This window comes from Nasonia vitripennis, chromosome 4 (assembly GCF_009193385.2).
Source record: "Nasonia vitripennis strain AsymCx chromosome 4, Nvit_psr_1.1, whole genome shotgun sequence".
Taxonomy (NCBI): domain Eukaryota; kingdom Metazoa; phylum Arthropoda; class Insecta; order Hymenoptera; family Pteromalidae; genus Nasonia; species Nasonia vitripennis.
Genome location: NC_045760.1, coordinates 28,124,505 through 28,147,951, shown reverse-complemented (window position 1 = coordinate 28,147,951; position 23,447 = coordinate 28,124,505). Strand labels below are relative to the sequence as shown.

General features: G+C 37.8%; 4 protein-coding genes across 7 annotated transcripts in view; 2 read left to right on the top strand and 2 right to left on the bottom strand.

Annotated features, from left to right (window-relative positions):
- Positions 1–225: 225 nt before the first annotated feature.
- On the bottom strand, positions 226–7,233 carry LOC100121379. 4 transcript variants are annotated; one of them, XM_016988439.2, is made up of 6 exons: positions 7,027–7,233; positions 5,931–6,271; positions 4,232–4,467; positions 3,373–3,567; positions 2,576–2,848; positions 226–2,448 (listed from the first exon to the last, which is right to left on the bottom strand). In XM_016988439.2, the coding sequence occupies exons 2-6, from the start codon at positions 6,073–6,075 to the stop codon at positions 1,765–1,767; spliced, it is 1,533 nt and encodes a 510-aa protein (XP_016843928.1). In that variant the 5' UTR covers positions 6,076–6,271; positions 7,027–7,233; the 3' UTR covers positions 226–1,764. The 4 variants fall into 4 exon arrangements, with proteins under 4 accessions (XP_016843928.1, XP_016843925.1, XP_016843926.1 ...); XM_016988436.2 differs by having other exon boundaries at positions 4,232–4,470; positions 7,027–7,232; XM_016988437.2 differs by having other exon boundaries at positions 4,232–4,470; positions 7,064–7,232.
- A 433-nt stretch (positions 7,234–7,666) lies between these two features.
- On the top strand, positions 7,667–11,756 carry LOC100121397 (GPI ethanolamine phosphate transferase 3). Its single transcript, XM_001604961.5, has 5 exons — positions 7,667–8,020; positions 8,149–10,816; positions 10,892–11,062; positions 11,145–11,368; positions 11,449–11,756. The coding sequence occupies exons 2-5, from the start codon at positions 8,212–8,214 to the stop codon at positions 11,632–11,634; spliced, it is 3,186 nt and encodes a 1,061-aa protein (XP_001605011.2). The 5' UTR covers positions 7,667–8,020; positions 8,149–8,211; the 3' UTR covers positions 11,635–11,756.
- Positions 11,757–13,431: 1,675 nt separating this feature from the next.
- Positions 13,432–14,967, top strand: LOC100678724 (RING finger protein 212B-like). The gene is made up of 5 exons (XM_016988417.2): positions 13,432–13,602; positions 13,699–13,883; positions 13,952–14,133; positions 14,219–14,370; positions 14,455–14,967. The coding sequence occupies exons 2-5, from the start codon at positions 13,727–13,729 to the stop codon at positions 14,645–14,647; spliced, it is 684 nt and encodes a 227-aa protein (XP_016843906.1). The 5' UTR covers positions 13,432–13,602; positions 13,699–13,726; the 3' UTR covers positions 14,648–14,967.
- A 1,452-nt stretch (positions 14,968–16,419) lies between these two features.
- Positions 16,420–23,447, bottom strand: part of LOC100121434 (cadherin-87A) — a 28,165-nt gene continuing 21,137 nt past the window's right edge. Inside the window, exons 18-23 of the mRNA XM_031930505.1 lie at positions 22,852–23,272; positions 22,213–22,754; positions 21,966–22,141; positions 21,530–21,892; positions 21,241–21,454; positions 16,420–21,147 (exon numbers count right to left, since the gene is read on the bottom strand). Of these exons, the coding sequence (XP_031786365.1) occupies positions 21,037–21,147; positions 21,241–21,454; positions 21,530–21,892; positions 21,966–22,141; positions 22,213–22,754; positions 22,852–23,272 (1,827 nt within the window). The 3' untranslated portion in view covers positions 16,420–21,036. The remainder of the gene's footprint in view (positions 21,148–21,240; positions 21,455–21,529; positions 21,893–21,965; positions 22,142–22,212; positions 22,755–22,851; positions 23,273–23,447) is intronic.

Here is a 23,447-nt window from a genome sequence, read left to right as displayed (position 1 = left end):
CGGCTTTCTCGGTTTTGTTACAAGCCTTTCACGCACGTGTGGGATTATATTATATATCTCGGAGACGCCTTTCAAAAGCCGTGATTTAGCGCGCCGGCAACTAATGGCGGGAAATTAATAAATATCAAGAGCCTTCTAATTTAAATACAAACGTTGCATCTCTTATTGAATATCGAACATATTCTGCTGTGCGAGGGATGAGAAGCGTTGAAGTAAAAACAGTCGTTTTTTACATTATGATTATGCCGAATTTATTTACTTTACAGAACTTACGATAGACTCCACTGTATCGTCCATTTCTTAAGTTCACGTGGCAGTATCACGATAATAGTATCGCATATACGAACACAAGGTTATTTTCATCTTCTATATAATATTTTGTTGATATCTCGACAATCACACGCTCTCATCTTATACATCGAACGAATTACACAGATGCTTGTATAAAAATGCAAAGAAAGTCTATAACTATGATAATGTGCATTTATGAAAAATTACAACTAAGAGTAATACTTTGTAGAACACACCGTTTAAATCAACCGTATCGGTATAGCACACACGACAAAAACGTAGACGAGACAATTGTTTATAATGTGATGGATACAAAACTCCGACAGCAAAGTAAGGGTACATAACGATACGATACATATGAGTGACTAGAACAAATGACTATAATGACGAGTTTTTTTTCACTCTTGCTTCTTGTTGTTGCACTGAAATAAGACGGAAAAATTCAGCACGACGTGCGCAAATCAGACCAACGACGTCAAAGAAAGATTCAATCCATGCATCAACAGCCCGTGCGACGCTAGGCAGTCTCATCAGGGCTCACATTTTCTCCCGATAATGAAACGCAAGTTATCGTCTTATATCTTGATATTGGAATAAGATTTTTGTACGTAAAGCTAGTTTTGATTGCTCTGTGAAATCGATGACCTTACCCTCAATTTTCACTACTGGTTGCGTACGCTAAGTGTTATTCTAAGCAAAGTGAAATGATAAGCGATCGAACGTACAAAAATAGTATCTTTCTCGGCTACGAATAAATGAATAAAGATAAAGGAAAGTTTGAATTGCATGTACATCGCTAAGGAGGAAAAATTGTATAAAACTGTATCGATACTTTCATTCAAATGGAATTAAATTTCATCAGCCTTTGTGCATAGCAGCGCTAGAAGGAAGGCAATTTCTTCGCACAATCGAAAACTTCGTTGTCCCAAAGAAAGTTTTGAACACCGCGGCGAGAGAATCGACAGCGATAAATGCATACTTTGGTCCTGAACTCGCGCATCAAAAGAAGCTTTACGCAAAAAAGGATCTTATATCGATAATACATACAATATAATAATAAGTTAAATTTCGAATTCCGCGGTACGTACACAGAAGTTCAGAACTTCTGAAAACGCCTTGCCTTTTCGCGGGACAAGGACAGCGGCCTTTTCAAAAGGCGATGGGCGCATCGTTGGCTCGGGAACGGCAAAGTGACTCCCCTTAATATTCGCAGCCCGCGGCTTTCGAGACTTTTTTTATTAACTTTTTTTCTTTCTTTCTCTATATCACCCGCCGTTCTATGTAAATATGTATAGCGACGCGCAGTAGTAGCTTCCGCGCACAGTTCGAAAAGTGTTTGTGTGTGTGTGTGTGTGTGTGTGTGTGTGTGTGTGTGTGTGTGTGTGTGTGTGTGACGATGGCCGAGAGAAGCGCATTACAGTGCAGCATTTTGATAAGAAGAAGAGGAGGAGAAGGAGAGTGTCGGTTAATGCTTCAGGCAAAGTTGAGGGGCTCGAGGGTCTTGCTGGAGCAGGGTTTGGCGTCGTCGGGTTGCGCGGGTTCCTTCTGGTCCTTGTGCTGTCGCCAGGACTCGGCCCAGCGCTCGTCCTTGGCTTTCTTCTCTTCGAGGCTCTTCATCGCGGCCGACTGCCACTGCTCGATGTTCGCAGTGGTCTTGTCGGTGCGCTGCACGTGCTCGTAGCCCTGCATCCAGTACTCCTGGATCTCGCTCCTGGTCACGGATGTCCTCGTGGTCGTCTTCTTGGCGCCGTCCTTGGAGTTACGCGGTCGAGCCTTGTCGGCCGACTGTATGGGTAGTTTCTTAGGCGGCGCCTTTTTCTTGCTCTCGTCGGTGCTGAAGCTCGTCTTGGTTTGACTGGCGGTCATGTTGCCGCCAGTACCGCTACTGCCGTCGGCGTCGCGACGCCTACGCTGGCGGCGACGCTCCGGTTCCGGTTGGTCCTTTTCCTTGTCGGCTGCGGCACTCGTGCCCTGATTCTCTAGCTCCTCGTCGAACTGGTTCGTGTTGAGGAAGTGGTCGCGCGCCGAGGCCCAGTGGTCCTTGCGCGGCTTGTTGTTGCCGTTGTTCGAGTCCATGCTGGTCCGGTGCTTCTTCGAGTTCTTGGCTACCCATGGCGGCGGCTGCTTCGTCGAGCGAACGCCGTCCTTTAGGGTTGCCTGCGTAAGGGGCAAAAAGCAACGTACAAACCAAAGCATCGATAAAAGTGCCAATTACGTCGTTCACACTCTGAGCCGACATCCACACCTGTCTAAATCACTTAGCTTCACACCAGCAACGACTTACCCCTGAGGAGGAACTATCTACAGGCTTATAGAGCTGCTGAGTCGGGTCGTCCTCGCCCGGGGGTGCGTGGCAACTGGATCCGTGTCGGCCGTGCAACCAAGAGAGCAGAAACGATAGAATAGCACAGGATAGCCCGAGGGCAGCGGTGGCCGTTAGCTGTGACCGCGTCCTCCGGGGCACCCAGCCCGCGCCGTGATAGTCGAACACTGAAAGCGCCAACAAAGCGCTACTCGTCGTGTACGAGATTCCGACGCTCGTGAAGATCCAGGCATTCTGTGAAACGAGAGGTGAAACGTTACTTTTTGATTATTCGAGCTTCAATCGCGAGAAAGCACAAGTTTTAGGTTTTGGCAGTTGAAATGATAATCTCGTTTTTAAAAACTATAGTGTAATATTTTCAAGATCAATTTTTAAGTCACAATAGTGAAAGCGCCGTGTAATGCACATATTTTTAGGTATGTTCATATAGACCTTATACAAGCTTGTACGAAATCAAAGTAAAGGAAGAGACAGATTTTCAGAGACAAAATTTAGTGTCACATTGCTCATAAATATAGAAACGCGACGAGAAGCACACAGAGAAAGCGTTTATAGTAAGGAATGTCAAAATATGCATATCGTCACAAGTTTCACATCATATCATTATGTGCGCACTTACATTGTTTACAAAGCAAGAAAAATCGTTTCGAATACCTGCGAGTTATTCTACTATTTTTTTACTCGTATGTCTCGTGTGTTTTGAAAAAAGAAGTGTCGTGAGAATAGAAAGAGGCGAAAAGAATGAATATTTTCCTTACCAGTCGTGCCCAATTAAAGGGAAAGAAGTATACGACGTGCGAGATGTCCAAAAACAGAAGCAGCGCAGTTATTAACAGACAGAAGACCGCAACAAATATCATGAAGCGAAGCCTTCCAACTAGCGGTAGCATAAAGAGACTGACCTTAGCAGTTCCCGAGCTACAAAGGGTCGCCAGACATGCTGCCGATGATAGCTGTCGAAAAAAGACACACAGCCACATTTTATTGACACATGTACCATACTCTCTTGTATAAATCGTTTATCGATGCGCATAATTAAAATTGAAGTTATGAACGCGCGCAGAGTACATTACGCAACGCGCGCGAGCGGGAACTGCTGCCTCTGCTGCAGAAAAATAATTACATGCATTCGCATAGGCTCAAATGATTTTGCAAAACCGAAATACCTAATTGCATAAATATACATTTGTAATTAACGAACAGGCCGCTGCAGAGCGCGGCGCCATAAAAATCAAGTTAATGAAGTAGTTGTGAAAAAGCTGAGCAGCTGCCGAGCGAGCGAGCGAGCGAGAGAGAAAAATAATCGGCTGCAATTGTGAAATTTATATTTTCCACGCGGATTTTTCAGCGAGAACGCGAGTATGCTCTTTCTCTCTCTCTCTCTCTCTCTCAGCCAACTTGTTATTAAGATCTTCATCCTCCCTCCCACTGCATTTAGGCAATTAGGTGTTTTCTGCCTCTTCGGGCAAGCATCTCAGTCTCAGAGGTCATACACGCGATATAGAATTCTTCCAGCGCTCTAATGGACTTTCCAGGAACTTTAACCCCGGCGAGCGTATCTACAAGTAAAAAAAGGAAAAATTATCATCGGTGAACGAGCTGTGCAATGGGACTTACGAGAAGAAGTAGTCTGACAAGGCCGGTAGCTGTCTTGAGGTGGCCCTGTATGTCACAGTAGAAAATCAGATGGCTGGTCCTTGGCCAAGGCATGGCGTTAGCTGACGATCCGTGTGGATGATCGTGTCCGTAATTTCCATAATTCGTGTGCGAATTCCAGGAGTGAACCGTCGAGTGAATCCCGGGAGAATCCAGCTCCGAAGATTGAGAGCTGATGCGCCCTCCTGTTCGGCTGCCTGCTGCGTTTAAATCGATAGCGTTGCTGACTTCGGTCGATCGCATGTTATTTATTTTTTTATTTTTTTATTTAAAACTATATATATCGAATTTTCGAGCTTCTTAGCGTCGACCGCCTGCGAGCTCGCAATTGATTCTCACGCTGTGAGCGCGACCATAACTCGAAGCCGCGATTCGGAATTTACAAACGATATCGTTTTTTAATTGAGAAGAACGAGAAGTGTTACATTCAAATGAGAGAAGGTGTGTATATATAAGAGGTATATAAAGCACGTTTCCTTTTGTGAACCAATTCGAGATATGTTAACCCCCGCGTGATGCGCGAGCTGTACCGTTGTAGAGACGTATTGTCAGATGCTTATATTTACACGCAAGTTTGTAGACTTATGATCGGAGATGAGATAAGAGAGAAAATCGAGAGTCACGCTCTCGCGCGCTCGCGTTTTTAAGCTTATTAATTTACATACCGAGAGAGCGAGAGAGAAAAAAACGATCTGCCTGTAAATCGTCCCGAGGGTGACTCTCGATTTTTTTCGGAGCAGCGCCGAATACAATCGTGATTCGATTTCTCGAAACGCACACACAGTATATACGTAAACGTGCTTATACAGGCATTTCCGAGAAAAAAGGAAGCCATAAATTCAATTTAAAGAAAAAGAAGTCGACATGTGTGTGTGTGTGATGCACATACATAACGGCTAATTCAAAGGCGCCTCGTATGGCAAATGATACGTCGATGGAGATAGAACACAGGCAGCGTCTAAATAGTTAGCCTGACAATATATACCTCCTCGTCGTCGCCGTCGTCGTCGCGAGAGAGAGAGAGAGAGAGAGAGAGAGAGAGAGAGAGAGAGAGAGAGAGCGATTCGGAGGCGAGAACAATGCTCGGGAAATAAATAAGAGAAACAGCGCGCGCAAGAGAGAAGAGAGAAAGGAGAAGAAGGAAGAAAAAGAAGAGAGAGAACGAACCGCCCATAGCTGAGAAACAGAATATAACAGCCGGTTGTAAAGAACCTGCGCGCGCGCTACGGAGACGGCCGAATAGAGACAAGACAGAAGTAAATTAGCGCGCGCGAGGGAATGAATAATCGCCCGATGCATCGATTTGACGTGTCTATTATACGCTTATCGTCGTCGAGTACTTTTTTTTATCTCGAAGGAGAAAAAGAAACAGCCGCGCACAGCGTTTTACTTTCTCTTACGCGTTGAAAAGGAAGCGAAAGAAGAGCATTTCCTTGCGCAGTCACGCATCGAGTCGCAAACGTCCGCGTCCCAAACACGAGCGGGAACAATATGTAAGTAATCTCGTCCTGGGGGCAGAGAGTGCCGAGTGCTGTTCGTCGTCGCGCACATCAGCGCGTAATCTATGTAAATTACGACGACTGAACTGAGCTACTGCCCTGAGAGATCCGCTACTTTTAAACGAACGACGACGACGACGGCGACAGGCATGTGCACGTACCAATTTCAAAGTCCTGAATGTCTTCAGGCCGCGAATAGGCGGCAGGTGGAGGCTCCAGGTCGCGAATCTCCTCAAGGAGGAGCACCTCTATCTCGTCGGCTGCGTACAAATCGGAGACCGAGCGAAGATGCCGGGACTCGCTCATTACTCAACGGCCGGCAGCGATCAGCTGTTATCTTTCTGCCGCCCCAAGCAGTAGTGCTGCAGTCCGACGATTATTTTCAATCTCATTGGATCCGTCATTTGGCTATGGATTTCGATTACGGATCATCGATTCATCGAGAGGCGGATATGCTTGTGTGTGGGACCTCTGATATACTCGTGCGCTGATCCGGCTCCTCCTGAAATGAAGTTTTTCGAATTAGTCATTGCGCGTGTTTTTTCGATCATCTGATATTTTGTTTTTTTTTCTCTCTCGGAGCAAAGAGTTTCGTATGCGGCCTCGCGAATACTATCCGCATTTAATCTCTACTTTGTTTTTTTTTTTATTACGCAATAATCATGAACAATTTTTTTTTTTTTCGTTCTCAGAAAGCGAAACGACGATTTATCGCCGTCTCAAAGGTTACGTGCGCTACCTACTTACCTGAATAGAAAATGAAAAACGAAATGCACTACGGAACGCAAAGGAAAAATCCAACCCAGAGAATCGCATGAAAACGAAAACACGATCACGATATAGGCACAAAAACGTTTCTCAAAGTAAAGGGTTGTATACGCCCTACAAAAACACAATACAATAGCAACAAAGAATAACAGAGGAAAAACGTGTAATTCGTTTCTACAATGCATCTACAAATAAACCAAGCTTTCTCTCTCGCCTTGCACGACAACAAGACCTCATTTTCACATATTCCTCTCATCCCAAAACAACGAAATCTTACCCCCCGAAACACAAAAAAGCAGCTCGAAAACACAAAAGAAACGACGAAAGGAACGCGTAGACATACAAAAAATCGATCTAGACATCAACAACGCACACTCGCGCACACAAGCCTCTCAAAATTCGAGGGGTAAGTATATAGGAGAGAGAAATTCTATCGGATTTCGTGCAGTGCGGTATGCTTTTACTCTTGCGAGCAAAATAATCGATTACTTCGCTAGACTCGACGCTCCACGACGATGTCGCTTACTTATCTTCGCCGACGAGCACGAGACAATCACATTTTTCACGAGTTTTCTTTCACTTTTTTCGCCTCAAACGCCAACTCCTCGGGCCAAGTGACAATACGAGATCGCCATTTTTTTCCGTCCCCCTTCTCGGATTCCCGAAAACATAAACATAACCTAGACGGGACATTCACGCGCAGACGCTAGGCTACTGGGATGCTGATCAGCGCTTGCGCGAATCAACCCCTCGCGCGTATGCGTTTTATATATGGGGTTGAGCTGCTCTGTATGCTGTGCGGGCATGTGTGATGCAGCTATAGAATGATGCTGTGGAGGGGATACGCGTCGGATTTGGGTTTTGAGCGATATACTTATGTTTGACTATTTTGGGAATACTTGTTATAACGAATTTATTATTTTTATAATTAAAAGGTTTGATTATAATCTAATTTTTAAGTTTTTAATTTTAAAATTTTTCCAACGTAAAACACGAGAAACTCTGACTCACTCGCTATAATCTTAAACTATATTGACAACAATAGCTTAAATAACTTTTCGAAGATAAAAGAAACCAGCTTTGCAACAATGTATCTGCATAGCAAATGCATTTGAGGTTGCGCTGACGTCAGAAAATCGACGGTAACCAATAGGAATCAGTTCTAAATGCAGCCATCTCTGCAGTCGCACCATCAGCGCTGTTTGCTATAATGTGTAAAAACTGAAAAGTGTGTCCGCACGTCGAGGTAGCGACGATGTCTCATATCTTCCTCTTTGTCGATGATTTTTTCCAAGAAGAATAAACATTTTAAAGTACACACTGATAATAATGCGGTGATACGATTCATAACCTTAAATATTTTCTACTGACAGTTTACTATTCCAATGATGTATTGACACAAACATACTTGAATCTTTTAGAAGAAAAGCACACACGGTCAAGTCAGTGCAATGTTAACGTAGTTTTTTCAACAGTGGCAAAGGTAATTTTTCCTGATAACTTCGCTGATAAGAGTTTTTAAATGCGTTTGTATTTCTAACCTTCAAGCTCGTACTTCTATGAGCTTTTGGTCAAACTTGCAGTTACAGTGTGGTTATTTTTAATTTTCAGGTGTTATGAAAGCTTCTCACAGAGATCGTATACAAAGCGGAAAGTTGTAAGACACCTTTAGCCATGGCAAGACTCTTTGGTTACATATCCATATTGTTCTGGGCCTCCTTGTCCATGATCTTTGGCCTTTTTCTCTTTACCAATGGATTTTTTCTCCGTCGAAGTGTGAGAACCGAGCAGAGTAACTGTTCTTTTACTCAAAATGATTTAATTAATTTGGATGATCCTCTTTTCGCTGCCACCGAGTGTCTGAAGCCACGTGCACGCGTGATATTACTGATTGTAGATGCTCTCAAGTATGAATTTGTTACCAAATTTCACGATGCTGCTTCAGCATCCACTTTTCACAGAAACAAAATTCCTATTATCAGCGAAACATTGCAAAGTCATCCAAAGAATTCTAAATTGCTAAAGTTTATAGCTGATCCACCTACTACAACGATGCAAAGATTGAAAAGCATAACTACAGGAACATTGCCTACATTCATAGATGTACATAATAATTTTGCCGCAGACAATATTGTAGAAGATAATTTCGTTCAGCAGAATATAGATAATGGAAACATTTTTATGGGAGATGATACTTGGACCAAACTATATCCTAATAAATTCTTAAGAGAATATGCTGCTCCTTCATTCGATGTATCAGATCTCGATACAGTTGATCTTGAAGTTAAGAAGTGGATTTTCGAGGAAATTAAAAATAAAGATTGGTCACTTTTAATAGCACACACCTTAGGTGTAGATCATTGCGGTCACAAGCATGGAATGCATCACCCAGAAATGCTAAGGAAATTGAATGAAACTAATTCTTTTATACAAGATCTCATTGATAAAATTAATGAAGACAAAAATGACACAATACTCTTTGTAGTTGGAGATCATGGCATGACTGAGAGTGGTGATCACGGTGGTGACAGTGCAGATGAGATTGAAGCAGCCATGTTCGTTTACTCAACTTTGCCACTAATAGATACAAGCACAAATTTTGATATTGAAAAAAAATTTATAGTAAACCAGATTGATATTGTTCCAACTATATCGGTTATTTTAGGGATTCCAATACCATTTTCAAATATTGGAAATTTGATTATTGAAGCATTACCAAGCAAGCCTTTAAAGTCGTATGATTTTAATTTTATCGCGCATTCTGTATGGCGTAATGTATTACAAGTCCAGCATTACATAGATACTTATTCATCTGAAAATTTTCTTTCTGATGAAAATAAGCTAGAAGAATTGAAGAGTATATATAATGAACTTTTTAAGAAGATAGAGTTTGTTAAAAGTGATAGTGACTTGAAAGATTTTATAAATATAGCTGATAAGTATTTTACAACAGTGCGAAGAATTTGTTACGAAGTATGGGTGCAATTTGAGCCTAATTTAATGTCAAGAGGTCTAGTTTTATTCTTCTGCTCAATGTTTGCATTTTACATAGTGATTAGTGGATTGATAGGAAAAAGAATGCATTCAGTATTAGAATCTTCTTTTTTGACTTGTGTATTCGCTGCAGTCTCAATAAGTTTGACATCGATTTTTGTACTGTATTGGCTGCAAGTGTTAGATGACTTTGAAAATACATCACTCTTCTTTGGTGGTCTGCTTCCAATCATTTGTTTTGCAATTTTACTAATTCAAAATTGGGATTATGTTTCAATGACATGGTATGAAGCATCTCGACAGAAGAAAACTTTAATAAGTGTTTTTTCAAGACTGATTTTATTAGCAACAGTTTTTGGTGTATTTTCAAACAGTTACATCATTGAAGAAAATAAAATTTTATCCTACTTTCTCATAACACTGTTTTGTTTTCTCATTTACTCTTTGAAAACTAAGAGTACTACTGAGACTTTAGATAAAAAAGGGAAAGGTTTGGGAAAGTCAAACAAGAGGATACTCTACGTTTCTATGTCACCATTGCTAGTCTTTGTTATTTGCTTACTAATTAGAAGTTCAAACTACTTTTGGAGGTATAGGGAAGAGCAGAAACAGAAGAATGAACACGAACAAGATTATGTTAGCTTTGTTATTGGAAAAGCAGGGTCAATTGTTTCAAAAGACATGGAAATGATTTTTGTTGGTATTGCCATTGCATCACTTGCTCTATACATCACAGTAACGAAAATTTGGCTTCGCGATTGCGGAAATTTATCCGGATATTCTCCAAGTGTGATCTTAGCCAGATTTACTCCAGGGATCATAGTTGTTGCTACTTCATGCTTTTGGATCCTGAAATTGCAACGAAATTCTAAACTGAATCCTACTCTTGCACAACGCGTACATGCATTGCCATGGATTGTTTACATACTTTTTGCAAACGCTGTATTCTTAATATTTTATCGTCCATTAACAGTTTATTTACTTCCAAAAGAGAGAGACAGTATAAGCATTTACCAAGAGGAAACTTCGGTACCAAGGATTTATGAAAAAATAAAAAATGTTCTATACAAAAAGAAGAGCGAAGACGAAAATGAAATGCCAATAGTTTTTGGACTGGGAACAGTTTACAGCGCATGTTTTATTTTACTCAGCATGTTTTTATGCCTATTATACATTTTACTACTTGGATTTGTAATAGCTCCAAGTGTAATTTTGATGAATCTAGTATGCATAGGATTATTGTATGTTAGTGCTCTGGATAGAATTCGCAGTGCTACGAATTTTGGTGAGTACAAACTATACTCTTTAATAACTTAAAATGTCTGGTATAATATTTAATTTTACTATTTTTTTTTTACAGAGGAACTTTTGCATGTTCCAAATCCAGCTATCTTATGTTGGTTTCTCATTGCTGAGTATTTCTTCTATGCCACTGGTCATCAACCAAGTTTTTCAACAATCCACTGGGATGCTGGATTTATAGGAATTGATGGTTCATTACAACTGAACTCAATTCGAGCAATACTCATTGGTAACTAAAATTCTTTTCCTCTATTTATGTAGAATTTAAGAATAAAACTGAGATGATTGAAATAAAAAACTTTGTGCTACAGGAATGAACACATTTGGTTCGCACATAATCCTAGGAATGGCGCTTCCCCTTCTCATATTTGCGCCATTTACATTGCGCTTGGTTTTCCCTAATTTAACAAAATCTGCAAAGACTCAATGGGATGACGTGAAACGAGGTGAACTTGTTTTGTTTCAAAATGATACCCCATTTCATTCTGAAGTCTTCTCTGTAGCTGGGAAATACATTTTATATCATGCAGTTAGAGTAAGATTAATACACATCTAATTAAAATGTAACACATAAATGTACGTTTATGTTCAATGGGACTTATGATTTATTTACAGGTGTTTGTATGCATGCTTGCTGCTATGGTGCATTGTAGGCATCTCATGGTCTGGAAGATTTTTGCTCCAAAACTTATTTTCGAAGGAATAAGTTTTATTGTTACAGTTGGTAGTGTTTTAACGTCGTTATTGTTATTGTTGAGAATTGAGAAACGCATTGAAAAACTAATTACTCAAATTACTTGAATTGAGCGACGATGAGTCTGAAAATCAGGTAATAATTATTAGTGACATGGACTGTATTAAAGATTTCTAAGTCACGGAGGTAGAAGAATAAACAAATACATGCTTTTTAACGTACAAACGCTTTCCTGCGTACAGTGCATTCTTATTTTTACCACGTAAGAGCCGCGAATTTGATGCAGGAATGCGCACATACGCATTTTGATAAACGATCCAGATTTGTAACACTACTATTTATCTATAAAAAGTACTAGTTTCAATAATAATATACTAACGGAACTAGGAATATTGTGTTCAATGATATTTCAACTATAAGCATAATAAATAATATGGCGACTAGTTCTCTGAATAAAGAAATCGTTTAAAATCTGCCTTAACAAAGAACGTGTATACTGAAGAAAGCTGTAGGGTTTAGACTAATGCCCAGTGTGAGTTAATGTTGTGAAAAATTAATTTTATTGCTGATTTTTAGGATGGCTTAGGATGTTGTGTTGATAAATAATATAACAGATTTTTATTTACATAAGTCAATGTTGTAAGAAATCATTTTGAATATTACGACATGTTTTGTCTGATATATTAACATGCGTTGAAGATATTACCAAAATACTAATTTTCAGTAGTAAACTCCTTAGTCAATTATACAATTTTAGCAATATCAAGCATAAAAGGAATATAAATTAATTTTGCATATTAGAGTAAATGAAAATATTAATATTGATATTAATAAATAAAAACAAACAATGTAACGTAGGAAAAAATAATGCATTCAATAATTGCGTCAACAAAAGTATCTAAAAGCTAGTGGAAATTAAAATTACCCAAATTAATAAGTCATTAATTATTCTTAAAAATATGGAAATGCAAAAATTTAAATAAAGTAACCATTTGATCAGAGTTGCAAAATTGTATTGTTTGATTGCTCATTTATGCAATTATTTTCAATGATCCAAAGACTATTATTACAAAGAAGATATCTGATTAAATTATAGCTGTGGTTCCTATTTGAATCATATTAGTTTTTAATGTTAGAAACATCAAATGTAGCATGAAATTATGCCATTTGGATACTTTCATCGATTTTGCCGCTTTGCTAATAATAAATTTATCAGATAGGTAATATTTTTAAGGATTTTTACAACTAGTTTGTAACGTAACGTAAACAATAAACTATTCTATGATCACTCCGATAATTAATATTTTCACTGAACTTTCATTCTAGATAATAAAAATGGTATTAAAATTGTTATAAACATTTTTGCGCTTGACTCAAAGTATGTAATGTTTAATGCGAGAAACGTGCACTATAATAAAAATTATCTTAACATTTTGGAATGTTTTGAAAAAATAGTACGCTGTGATTCTTTTTGATTTCTCCTTCCAAATCCACTAAAAAAATTATATTCATAATTTATTTTACACTCGTTCATGCGCGAAGAAAAATGTATACGTTTGTTCGCACCGTAATTATGTTCTAAATACCTGAAAAGCCGATCTTTTTTCGCAAAATTTTCCGAGTTTCCTGACACAGTCACGCCCAGGTTTCAAAGTCGGCAGTGTACTTTTAAACTCTTCTTGGGATTGCAAATTTACTTTTCTTTATCGTATACTCATAAGATCGGTTAGTTTGAAGTTATATTTGGTTAAGCTTCATTGTATGAAATTCCGTTAAAACATTAAAGAATTTGCAAGACATAACTTTTTTGAAATTATATAGCAGACGGTAATACTTGTTCCATTGTATGTGTGTATATATATATATATATATATAAAACATTGTTTGCCAAACAAAAAGTCGATTGGTAACACTGAAAGTCAGAGTAAAGCTGAAGACTGAAGAGTCTGAACTCTGAAGGTGAAGAGAAAGGACAACGTGATAGATCTGCCGAATAATCGCTTTACTTTTGCACAAAAATAACTAAAGGTTCTTACTAACTTCTTTAAAGGGATTCTTTTCAGTCTAAAATACAGGTAGACGATATTCTTTCAACCGTCGATTTAGGTGTAGGTTATATCGAACTGCTTTTCATCGCGGAAAAGTGATACCAGTGTTTTGTTTGACAACAGGTGGTTTATTGCGTGTATATAGAGGTAAATGATCATAATGGAACCGGCATTAGATAAAGCTGTTAAAAATTACAAAGAATGGGTACGATGCAACTCGTGCTGGTCGAAAATAGAGCAAAAGGAACCAACAAACTTTTACATTACCCAGTGTGGACACGTCTACTGTGGTAGATGCATTGTGCAAGGTAAATCGCGTTTTAACGTTTCCAAAGCGTTTACTTACGTATACATATATGTTTGACTTGATTTGCAGCTGAGAAAAGATGCTTTCAATGCGGGGATATAAACGTCATATCTTTACCTGTGAGAGAGCCTCTAAGCCCTCAAATAGCTCATTATTTTAGTGATGTTGATGTTTTACGAGACAAAGCTGAGCAGGCAGATATTTTCCAGAAGAATCAGATAAAACTTTATTTGCAAAGGGCTCATGAAGTTGTACGTTTATTTGTCATCATTTTTCCTTCGCATTAATTTATTAATGATTTGACAAGTTAGTTTATCTTACCTATTTGTGTTGCAGGAAAATAAATATCAGGCTTTAAAACAAGAATACATGGCTAATGCTGATCATATGAAAAAACTTCATGAGAAATATAATAAATTGAAGATGATTACACTTATGATGCAAAAAGAAAACAAGAAGCTACTTTCCAAAAGTGGCGTTTACACTCCGTAAGTATCTTGCATATAATTTTTAATTAGAATAATCATTCAAGTAAGTCTTTTTAAACTATTCAAAAATTTAATTCAAAACAGAACTCAGTATCGAACTCCACCTGATCAAGTAAATCTGAACTCGAGCTACAAAAATGATGAAGGTTTTAGGGTACCAACGATAACAAAGGTTCCTAAATCTGCAGGCTATTATTCTGCTTCTTCTAGCGGTTCTAATTTTTCAAACTATCAGACAATCACACCAAAATCTAACTATTCTCGTTATTCAAAATGAGTTATTTTCATATCTATAACTTGGAATAATTCTATTTTCGTTTTTAAATCAGACCATCGTAAAAAGTTTTTCTTTTATCCAAATGAATATTTATCTATTGATCAGTAAATATCCATTCATAGTTTTTGAAATTTGATAATCATGTATTTTCATTTTTATTTTTGATAAAGACCTTAGGAACTTGTAGATCAATGTTGAATCAATCTTTATTTTTAATTCTTTTTTTTCGTACAAAGAACTAAACTTATGTAAAGCAAAGGTCAACTTAGCTCAAAACGATCGTTCTTTTAGTAATAAAGTGCCTAACAGCCAATACATAATTATACTTCTTTTATTCATGAAAATCCAACACTTTTAGCTTACAATAATAGAAAAAATCATTAGGTAAGTACGTTATGCCCAAGTCAAGATAATCCAAAAGTACTAATTGCTTAATTTTTACAGCTCTTTGACGCATTTCTGCTCGGCAAATTGCCGGACAGAGCAAAAACCTGAGAAAACCCCAATGAAGCTATAGAAGAAAAGACCAGACCAAGTACAAGCAGCGCACCGCACATCAGAGACAAGAACAACGGATGGAAGTTGGTGTAAAGGAAGAGGCGAGTTTCCACGTTTCTGCGCTTTTCTGAGCCGGCGAGTCCTTGCTCTTAAAACCGCTTTGTCTATATCGCGCGTCGTCGCGCGCGCGCGTTGCTCCACTGCAATATTTCATAAGGCTAATTTTCGTAAGCGCGCTCAGTTCGGCAGTCGCTGTACTTAGCTACGCCGGCGTGTATATACGTACACAAACACACACACACACACACACACAACTGCATCCGGCGCTCCAATTACTTAATCGGTTAGCAAAATATCGCGTAGTTGCGCTACAAGGGACGAGTTACGCCAGTCGCGCGAACAATAAGTCTCGCTCTTTCTGTATGCACGAACAGAGTCGGTGGTCTTATAGCGCGCGCAGGTGCTGTCCGAAAAGTAAGTCATTCAAAGTAGGAGCTCGAGCGCGCAACGACTCAGCTCTCCGACAAAGTATTAATTATCCGCGCTTACATCGTCTCTGGCGGAACAGTCCTAATTCCTGTGATCTTATACCTTTGTTTCCCGTCGCGCACTCGCGAGTGAAAGTCTTTGAATATACTCGGCAGTACTGCTGTTGCAGTAGGGGTCTTATTTCCGTTTTGACGACGAGCCGCGAGCGGCGATCGATCTAATCGGGAGAATAATCGCCGGGAGAGAGACAGATGCGCGCTTCTATACACCGGCAATTAGAAGCGTCGAAGATTCAACTTTTCTCGCAACTTTTACGACACTTGGCGCTCAGGATTTCCGGTTTTTATACGTTGCAGCTTGCACTCGCGACACGCCTGTGCTTTTTTAGCCCATCGCTATTGCGATTTTTTCTGCAGTACATCCTTTTTTTATTCGGTCTTATTCTTTTGAAGGTGGAGGGTACTTAACACTTCATCGACAAAGTACAATGTATTAAAAAACATTTATTAAAAAATTGTTACAATCAAAACAAACGAACAGCGTTTTTCAACTGCGAAGTATACAGGGAAGAATTTTCAAAACAATGGCATATATTTTTTTTACGATTTTTCGGCAAAAAATGTCATGTTTCTTCTTAGAAGAATGTCCATTTATACGATTGACAATATATAATATACTATGTAATGTATACATGCTATTCGTTACTGCCTTTTTGCCGATATCTAGAATATTGACGTTTTACATCAAGTCTAAATCATCGAGTAATTTTTCAAACGAATTATTCGAATATAATTTTGTATAAGCACATAAGATCAAGGTGTGTTTGTGTCTGTCTTTGTGTGTGTGTGTGTGTGTGTGTGTGTGTGTGTGTGTGTGTATTAAAGGCTTACGTTAAATATGTTACAATCTTACATCTGGAGCATCGAATCGATTGTATAAATATATATGTATATCAATCGACTTGTAGACAATGACGAATTCGAGAAATTCAAAATAATTCAATACGTCGAACCGATAATTCTCTATTTTCTTTTATAATAATAATAATTAATTATTGTTCTCTACTTTAAGTATAAATATCTACTGATATTGGTATGCGTTTTATGACCGCAGGGACAATTATATTCGTCATATTATAAATACTTAATACATGAAACATCGTTTAATTCGATTACTTATATCGATTTCGTCGAATTAAATGTCGTTTTTATTATTATTTTTCATCTTTTGCTACTCTTCTCTCCCAAAAGTATACGAGTTACATTGCACGATTTTTTTCTTTTTTCTATATTAAGACCTTCTTCGCAATAGCATGTTATACGTACGATGGATTTCGAATATATTGAACTTCCTAAGCCCAATAACGCGCGGTGTAGACGATTTCGTTAGAAAATTGTTCCTGTTTCATATGAGACTTTATATATATAGAAACAAGGACAGCCACCTATGTGCTTATCGAGTAAGGTCACATCTTGCATTTGAAGCTTCGTTAAAATCATCAGAGCTTGCAATTCGATCACACGCAATGTTATCCGACGATCATGTTAACTGCGGACATTTATACTTACTGACGTTTCTCTCATCATTTCTTGATCTTCATAGATAAGACAAGAGATCGATTATTAGTACAGTTGTGTATAAATGTATAAGCACTATTATTGAACACGAACATTGGCACTATCAAAAGACGTTGTTTAACATCCTTTTTTGTTGCTTATTATGTATATATAATACATATACATCGTTAAGAAATTCCAGCAGTCGTAAATATTCTCTAAGTTACTTGAATTTCACAGTTTTTTTCACAGTTTATTATTTTGGTATATTATATATAATATACTAATATAGATTACTTCGAAAAATCATTGTATAGCAAACTCTTTAGCAAATTTTCCTTAGCAAACCAGATTGAATATTATTCCTAGCGTTTATTAATTCAAGATAATGTACCTACAGCTATACGTTTATTTTATGCTATATACCTCTACGTGAATTTATCGCAGTCAGACTTTTTTAATGAGAAAGTGAAGCGCACATACAGTTATTGTAAAATTTTTCAGTGCTTAATCGTTATTATTATTATTATTATGTAAAAAATAATCGTACAAATATTGATGTTTCTAGAAATTGTTTGCTATAAATGCATAGTCTTATAGAGCGAAAGTTATTAATTGCTGAGAAATCTTCATCATTTTCAATCAAGCAATCACTTTCTCAACATTATTGGCATATGCTTTTGTTTAATTCCTACGTACTATCGACTGCGCTATTTGTATATTACTCAGTAAAATAGATTCTATATGCGATTGAGTTGGTTTCAAGTTGAATTTTTCCGGCGAGTATGTTGAATGAGTATGCGCAACTGAAAGGGTGTTTAGAATTAAACTATATCACTGTTCTAAAATTAAAATTTAAGTCTTACAATATCGTTAATTGAAAGTACTTTTCTAATTGTTTTGCCAGAAAAAAATTTATAACGTATGTGGTTCGTTGTCAATTGTTAATTTTGTTAGTAAAAACGTAGATATCGTCAGAAAAAATATGATGCTTATTTGCAAATTACCAGCTAATTTATCAACTAATCTAGAACAATATACACACTCAACAAAAATTATCTAACCTGCGAAAACTGGGGCTTATTCATTTGGGTAAGTTCATGTCAATGATTTGTTTTTCTCGGCAAAAATACACACTTTTCGTAAAAAATTGCTTGTATTCTAATTACATCCATTGCGAAGAAAGTCTTGTCTTAGCTATGATATGACTATGTCCGCCCATTGCCTTAGTTCAAAGGACTTAGAGCACTCAAGTCTTCGAGTTAGGGATACAGGTATATAAGTGGGATGAAACGAAAATTAAATCAAAAACAATAATAAAATAATAATAATCTCATTCATGATCATATACATAAAAGGTATAAAACAGGATTTCCAAAAACACGTTACATGCTTCGAACTGTACATTTCGATTCGCTATATAATATGGTTGATGAGCTCGTCTGAAAAAACGAAAATAAAAAACAATTTTCGTTTATCGCTTAAATAAGTCTTATAATCTAATAAAAAGATTACTTTAAAAATATAAGTATAAATACTTTACAACGCTGAGCTACAATCCAGTCGTAATTCACAAACGCTTTACAAAATACAACTTCGGGTAAAATGCATTATTTTATACTAAGATGCGAATAAACGATCAAAGAAATTTGTAATAATCTCTCTCCCTATATTTCATTAATCAACGTTTTTAATCCACAACCAATGACTTGAGGGCTTAGTCTCGAAAACTCGAGGGCTTTTCCAGAGACTAAAATCAATTGGTTTATCAAGAACTTGCACCTCGACGCGAGTCGATCACAGTGTAAACGTTAAAATTTTAACTAATAAACGATTAAATCTTTAAATATATCAATGTATAAATAACGTAACAACTAACTATCGCTTTTTTTCGATCGCGCCAAGGTTCTGGCAGTAAGTCGAATTTTTTTTTTAATTTTTTCTTTGATTATTCAATTTACAACAAATTGCGTTGAAAAGTTGAAGTGCAAACGTGATAGATTTCCCTCTTACATTTCGACTTGTGAGTAACGTTAAAATTGAGTTGCAATTGCCGCTTTAAATGCTGCAAATGGAACTTTACTGGGAAATGATAATCATATAAAACTTGAGCTTCGAGAACGGCGAATTGGGCTGGACGGAATCTACACATTTAAATACGCTTATTAATAAAAATTATATACAAAAATTGGCCAAGCTACATGTCGATCGCCATTGGCAATTATACGTTTCGCGTCCGTTTACAATATTATTTTTTGTTTCATTACATATCATATTAAATTTCATCTTTATACTACTAGGCTCGCAACTCAGTTTGATTTTTTTTCGTTGAGATGGCTTTCATTCTTTGGAAAACTGGCATTACTAATTCAAAAAAGATCAGCTTTCACATTGAGAATAAACTTTTTTTTAACAAAATATAGCTAACAATTGAACTTTCCCTTCGGAGCTCTATAAAGTATAAATAAAAGTTTTCAAACAACGATCGTATATATACTCTTTTTAAAACTTAAACATCTTCTACGTGATTTCAACAATTTACGAAATAAGAGTAAATTTTTTTGATTTCAACTCAACAGGCAATACATAAAAACTATGTAAATGATCAACAACAAGCGTGAAAGCTTTCGCAGTTTATGCATATTCCGAAATAATAATTATTTCAAATTATTATATCAATACATTTTATCAATTACGCAATATGGAAGACGAATAATCGGTGTCATTTAACAAACTTTTATACATATCATAACTTTTATCAACAATTACATTGAAAATATGTTTAATTTCAATTTAAAACAATCGTTAATACATTATAGAGCTCCGACAATGACCTGGTAAAAGTCAGATAAATGCATTAAAAGCAAAAAAGGGTTTGTCTTAATACTTAATCTTCCTCCTCCTATATGCTTCAACTTTCCAACCAATGAATTCCTTGAGCTCGACGCTGTGGCACCTCACACATGAATACACGTGATCACACATACGGAATACATGCAATAATCATGAATCACTCGATTAGAGTCCATTTTAAACCGTACAGGTTTCCTTATAACAACAAAGTGAAAGTCATCAATGGGGCCGGACTCTCGCGAGCTGCGCTCTCCTCAGCTACAGTTCCACCCACGTCAATTCTCTGATGCAGTTGCAACGAGCAAAAAATTAAAATGCAAAATATTGATAATTTTCCGCGAAAAAATTATTTTAATCGTTCGTTAATTTGCAACTTTTTTAAAGCGAAAATTAACTATAAATCTTAAAAACAAAATGACTTTTAGAAGCTTGCATATTTATCTTCTCTTTGTGTTTTCTTCCCAGATGTTGTCGTGATACGCGCGCGGAAATATTTCATCGTGGATAGGCGATCGCGACACCCGAGAATCCAGCTTTCCCGGCGTGAATGTCTCAAACGAAGAGATCGTCGATCATCAACGCTCGCCGTCTTTGAGAGCCTTCCAAAGAAGAGTAAATGCTACGATATATTTATAAGTAGCAACGAATCGCGAAGAAATTTAGAAAGACATAACTCGGAAGACCGACCATACATTAACTGGTTATTGTCAAAGTCTTGAGAAGTTACACGAGCGACAGGAGAATTAGTAGAGGACGAAGAGTTTTGGTGGGCGACTTATTGTATATATGGCGAATTCGTGTTGCAACACAGAGGCTAACTATCCCTCTAACCTATAGCATCCTTACAATTATTTCTCAACTCCTTGTCTTTCCCCGTTAACTTTTTCATTTTTACCTTTTCTCTATCATTCGTTGATTTTCGCGATTACTTCAGTTTCGTCTATCCACTAAATTTGGCCTATTATCTTCGCTTGATGATGAGAAAGAAGTCACCTAGACGAGCCCTGAAACGAATTGAGGTTGTCCGTCGTTATCCAAGGTCAACTGGGACAGCGTTACCGGCTGGAATGTCGAACCTTGAAAGCCCATCGCAGACTCGTACATCTGAAATTCCCGTTTAACACTTCGCATTAATAAATATTATTTTTATAAAGAATCAGTGAGATTCATTGATGAAATGGCCACTCTTGCGCTTACATTGCGATTTCCTGGAAGGGTCGTGTAATCCGGCGTTGATGAACGGTGCCTGTTGGATGGCAACGGATGCTGTATCGTGGCGTAAGTGTTGTCTTGCGACGTATCGCCCATTGCAAGGCTCATATTACTTCCCCGTCTTTCCGTACTTAAACCGGCTTCCGGCTCGCTAAAGACTTGCATCGTCAATTCTTGCTCCTCGTACAGTTTAAGTTTCCTAAATTCGCAAAAAGATATAATAAATCATGTCATTGAAACAAAATATGTTGCAAACAAGTCGTATTTTACTCACTGTTCAATCCACAGTGGATTTTCCGTAGTGTTCAATTCGTCTATAATTTGCTTTTTGATAAGTCCATCTTTCTTGCGAATATCATTTGGCACACTTATGACCCAGTGTTTCAGACAGCAACAGACGACTGTTACAGTAACTGCACCTACGAGAAGAACCACGAGAAGGGCAATAAGTGCCGCGAGAGCAATGTCAAAGGATTCCTCTTGGACACCCACGTATGCAGGTACGACATTCTCGATGGCAAAGCCCGTGTAATAGTCCTTCAAAAAGTCATACTTTGAATCTATGAGTTTGAGCACCTGAGGTATGGGTGAAATTGTTTGCGTCTTTGGATCGACCACGTGCAAGTACATGTCACACCTAAAATAGAAATATAAAAAATTGTAAATTCATATAATTAGAGTAGCATACTTTATGAGAATGTAATACTAACCACTCTCGACGAATATGACCAGACGAGTCGACGTGGTATCGAATATCGTCTACTACCACACGACTTTGAGTAGCGTTCGACAGCTCCAAAATAATTTCGTCCTTTTCTCGATTCACTTCTTCCGGCGGCCTCGACAGAATTACTCGGATAAGTTGACACGGTTCAAAGACCCACACCTTTAAATAAAAAGAATGTTCCTGAATTACATAAGCTTTTGAATCAAATAAAATAACAACGCTCAACTTACGTGAACTTTGGTCACAGCAAATCGTTCAGGCGAAGCAATCTCCTTAGCAACGATCTCCACGATAAAACGATCCTGATTATATTCCGCCATATAACCGCTCGTCACCAGCTTTCCGTCCTGAGTGACATTGAAGGGACTCGGGACTATCGAACCACTCGGTTTGTCGGAACCATATTTATAAAGATTCGCACTAGCCACGTAATACTGGAGGGTGCCGTTATCGCCAAGATCTGCATCAGATGCGGTGACTTTGGTCACGAGCTCGTTTATGTTAGCCATTGAGTTTACGCCGGCGAAGTAGGCGCTCCTCTCGAAAGCTGGCGGATTGTCGTTCTCGTCCAAGATCTTTATCGTGACGTTGACGTAACCGTGCTCCAGATTCTTGCGCGAGTGATCGGTGTCCTTTGGATCGACGTAAATATCGGGATCATTGGCTGCGAGGATCGTCAGGAGATAGCTGTCACGCTTTTCGCGATCGAACGAACGATTCGTGTAGATGCTACCGTCTGACTTGTCGATGTAGAAGGCTCGGTCGGCGTTTCCTAAACGATTGCAAAATTTATTTCATGAATAAATACTTTAATTATAAAATGTTATAAAATTTTACTAAAATAAATGATATCAGAAATAATTTCTTACCAGCTTTTATGTAATAATATACTTTGGCGTGCCTTCCTTCATCCTTGTCCTCGGCAGTGACTTTTCCTACGTAATAGTCTTTAGGACGGTTTTCTGGGACGTTAAAATTATATTCCTCATAAAATTCAGGGACGTTGTCATTTGTATCGATGAGGAGGACGGTCAAAAGACGTAGAGTTTCGTAAGCCGTAGGACTTCCATGATCAGCGGCCACGAGCACAAGCTCAAATTTATTCTTGGTTTCACGATCAAGAATTATTTTTGCTCGAAGCTCTCCAGTCTCTTGATTGATTGAAAACTCCTCGGTTTCTTGAACATTTCGATTACCCACTTTCATGTGATAGCTAACTTTACCGTTATCTCCGGAGTCTCTATCGATAGCTTTTACGGTCATTACTAAGTAATTTGGCTCTCCACCATTCTGAAAAAATAATGTTTTAAATATTTGTTCGTTGTTATACTTATGAATGTAACTATTGTTGTTAATTTTTACTCATTCACTAGAGTGAGCTTTTCCGTGCAAATGTTCTAACTTTAACCCAGTTCCCTACCCTACTTTACTGATTTAATTAAAACAAACTAAGTAATAATCTTAC

Excerpts from the sequence above, each read along its gene's own strand:
- LOC100678724 (XM_016988417.2), top strand. The coding sequence starts at position 13,727 with ATGATCATAATGGAACCGGCATTAGATAAAGCTGTTAAAAATTACAAA. Across the intron at positions 13,884-13,951 it reads TGGTAGATGCATTGTGCAAG|CTGAGAAAAGATGCTTTCAA; the intron begins GTAAATCGCGTT and ends CTTGATTTGCAG. Across the intron at positions 14,371-14,454 it reads AAAAGTGGCGTTTACACTCC|AACTCAGTATCGAACTCCAC; the intron begins GTAAGTATCTTG and ends AATTCAAAACAG.
- LOC100121379 (XM_016988436.2), bottom strand. The coding sequence starts at position 6,075 with ATGAGCGAGTCCCGGCATCTTCGCTCGGTCTCCGATTTGTACGCAGCC. Across the intron at positions 4,471-5,930 it reads CATTCAGGACTTTGAAATTG|CAGGCAGCCGAACAGGAGGG; the intron begins GTACGTGCACAT and ends ATTTAAACGCAG. Across the intron at positions 3,568-4,231 it reads TTGTCAGACTACTTCTTCTC|CTATCATCGGCAGCATGTCT; the intron begins GTAAGTCCCATT and ends TTTTTTCGACAG.
- LOC100121397 (XM_001604961.5), top strand. The coding sequence starts at position 8,212 with ATGGCAAGACTCTTTGGTTACATATCCATATTGTTCTGGGCCTCCTTG. Across the intron at positions 10,817-10,891 it reads TCGCAGTGCTACGAATTTTG|AGGAACTTTTGCATGTTCCA; the intron begins GTGAGTACAAAC and ends TTTTTTTTACAG. Across the intron at positions 11,369-11,448 it reads TTTTATATCATGCAGTTAGA|GTGTTTGTATGCATGCTTGC; the intron begins GTAAGATTAATA and ends ATTTATTTACAG.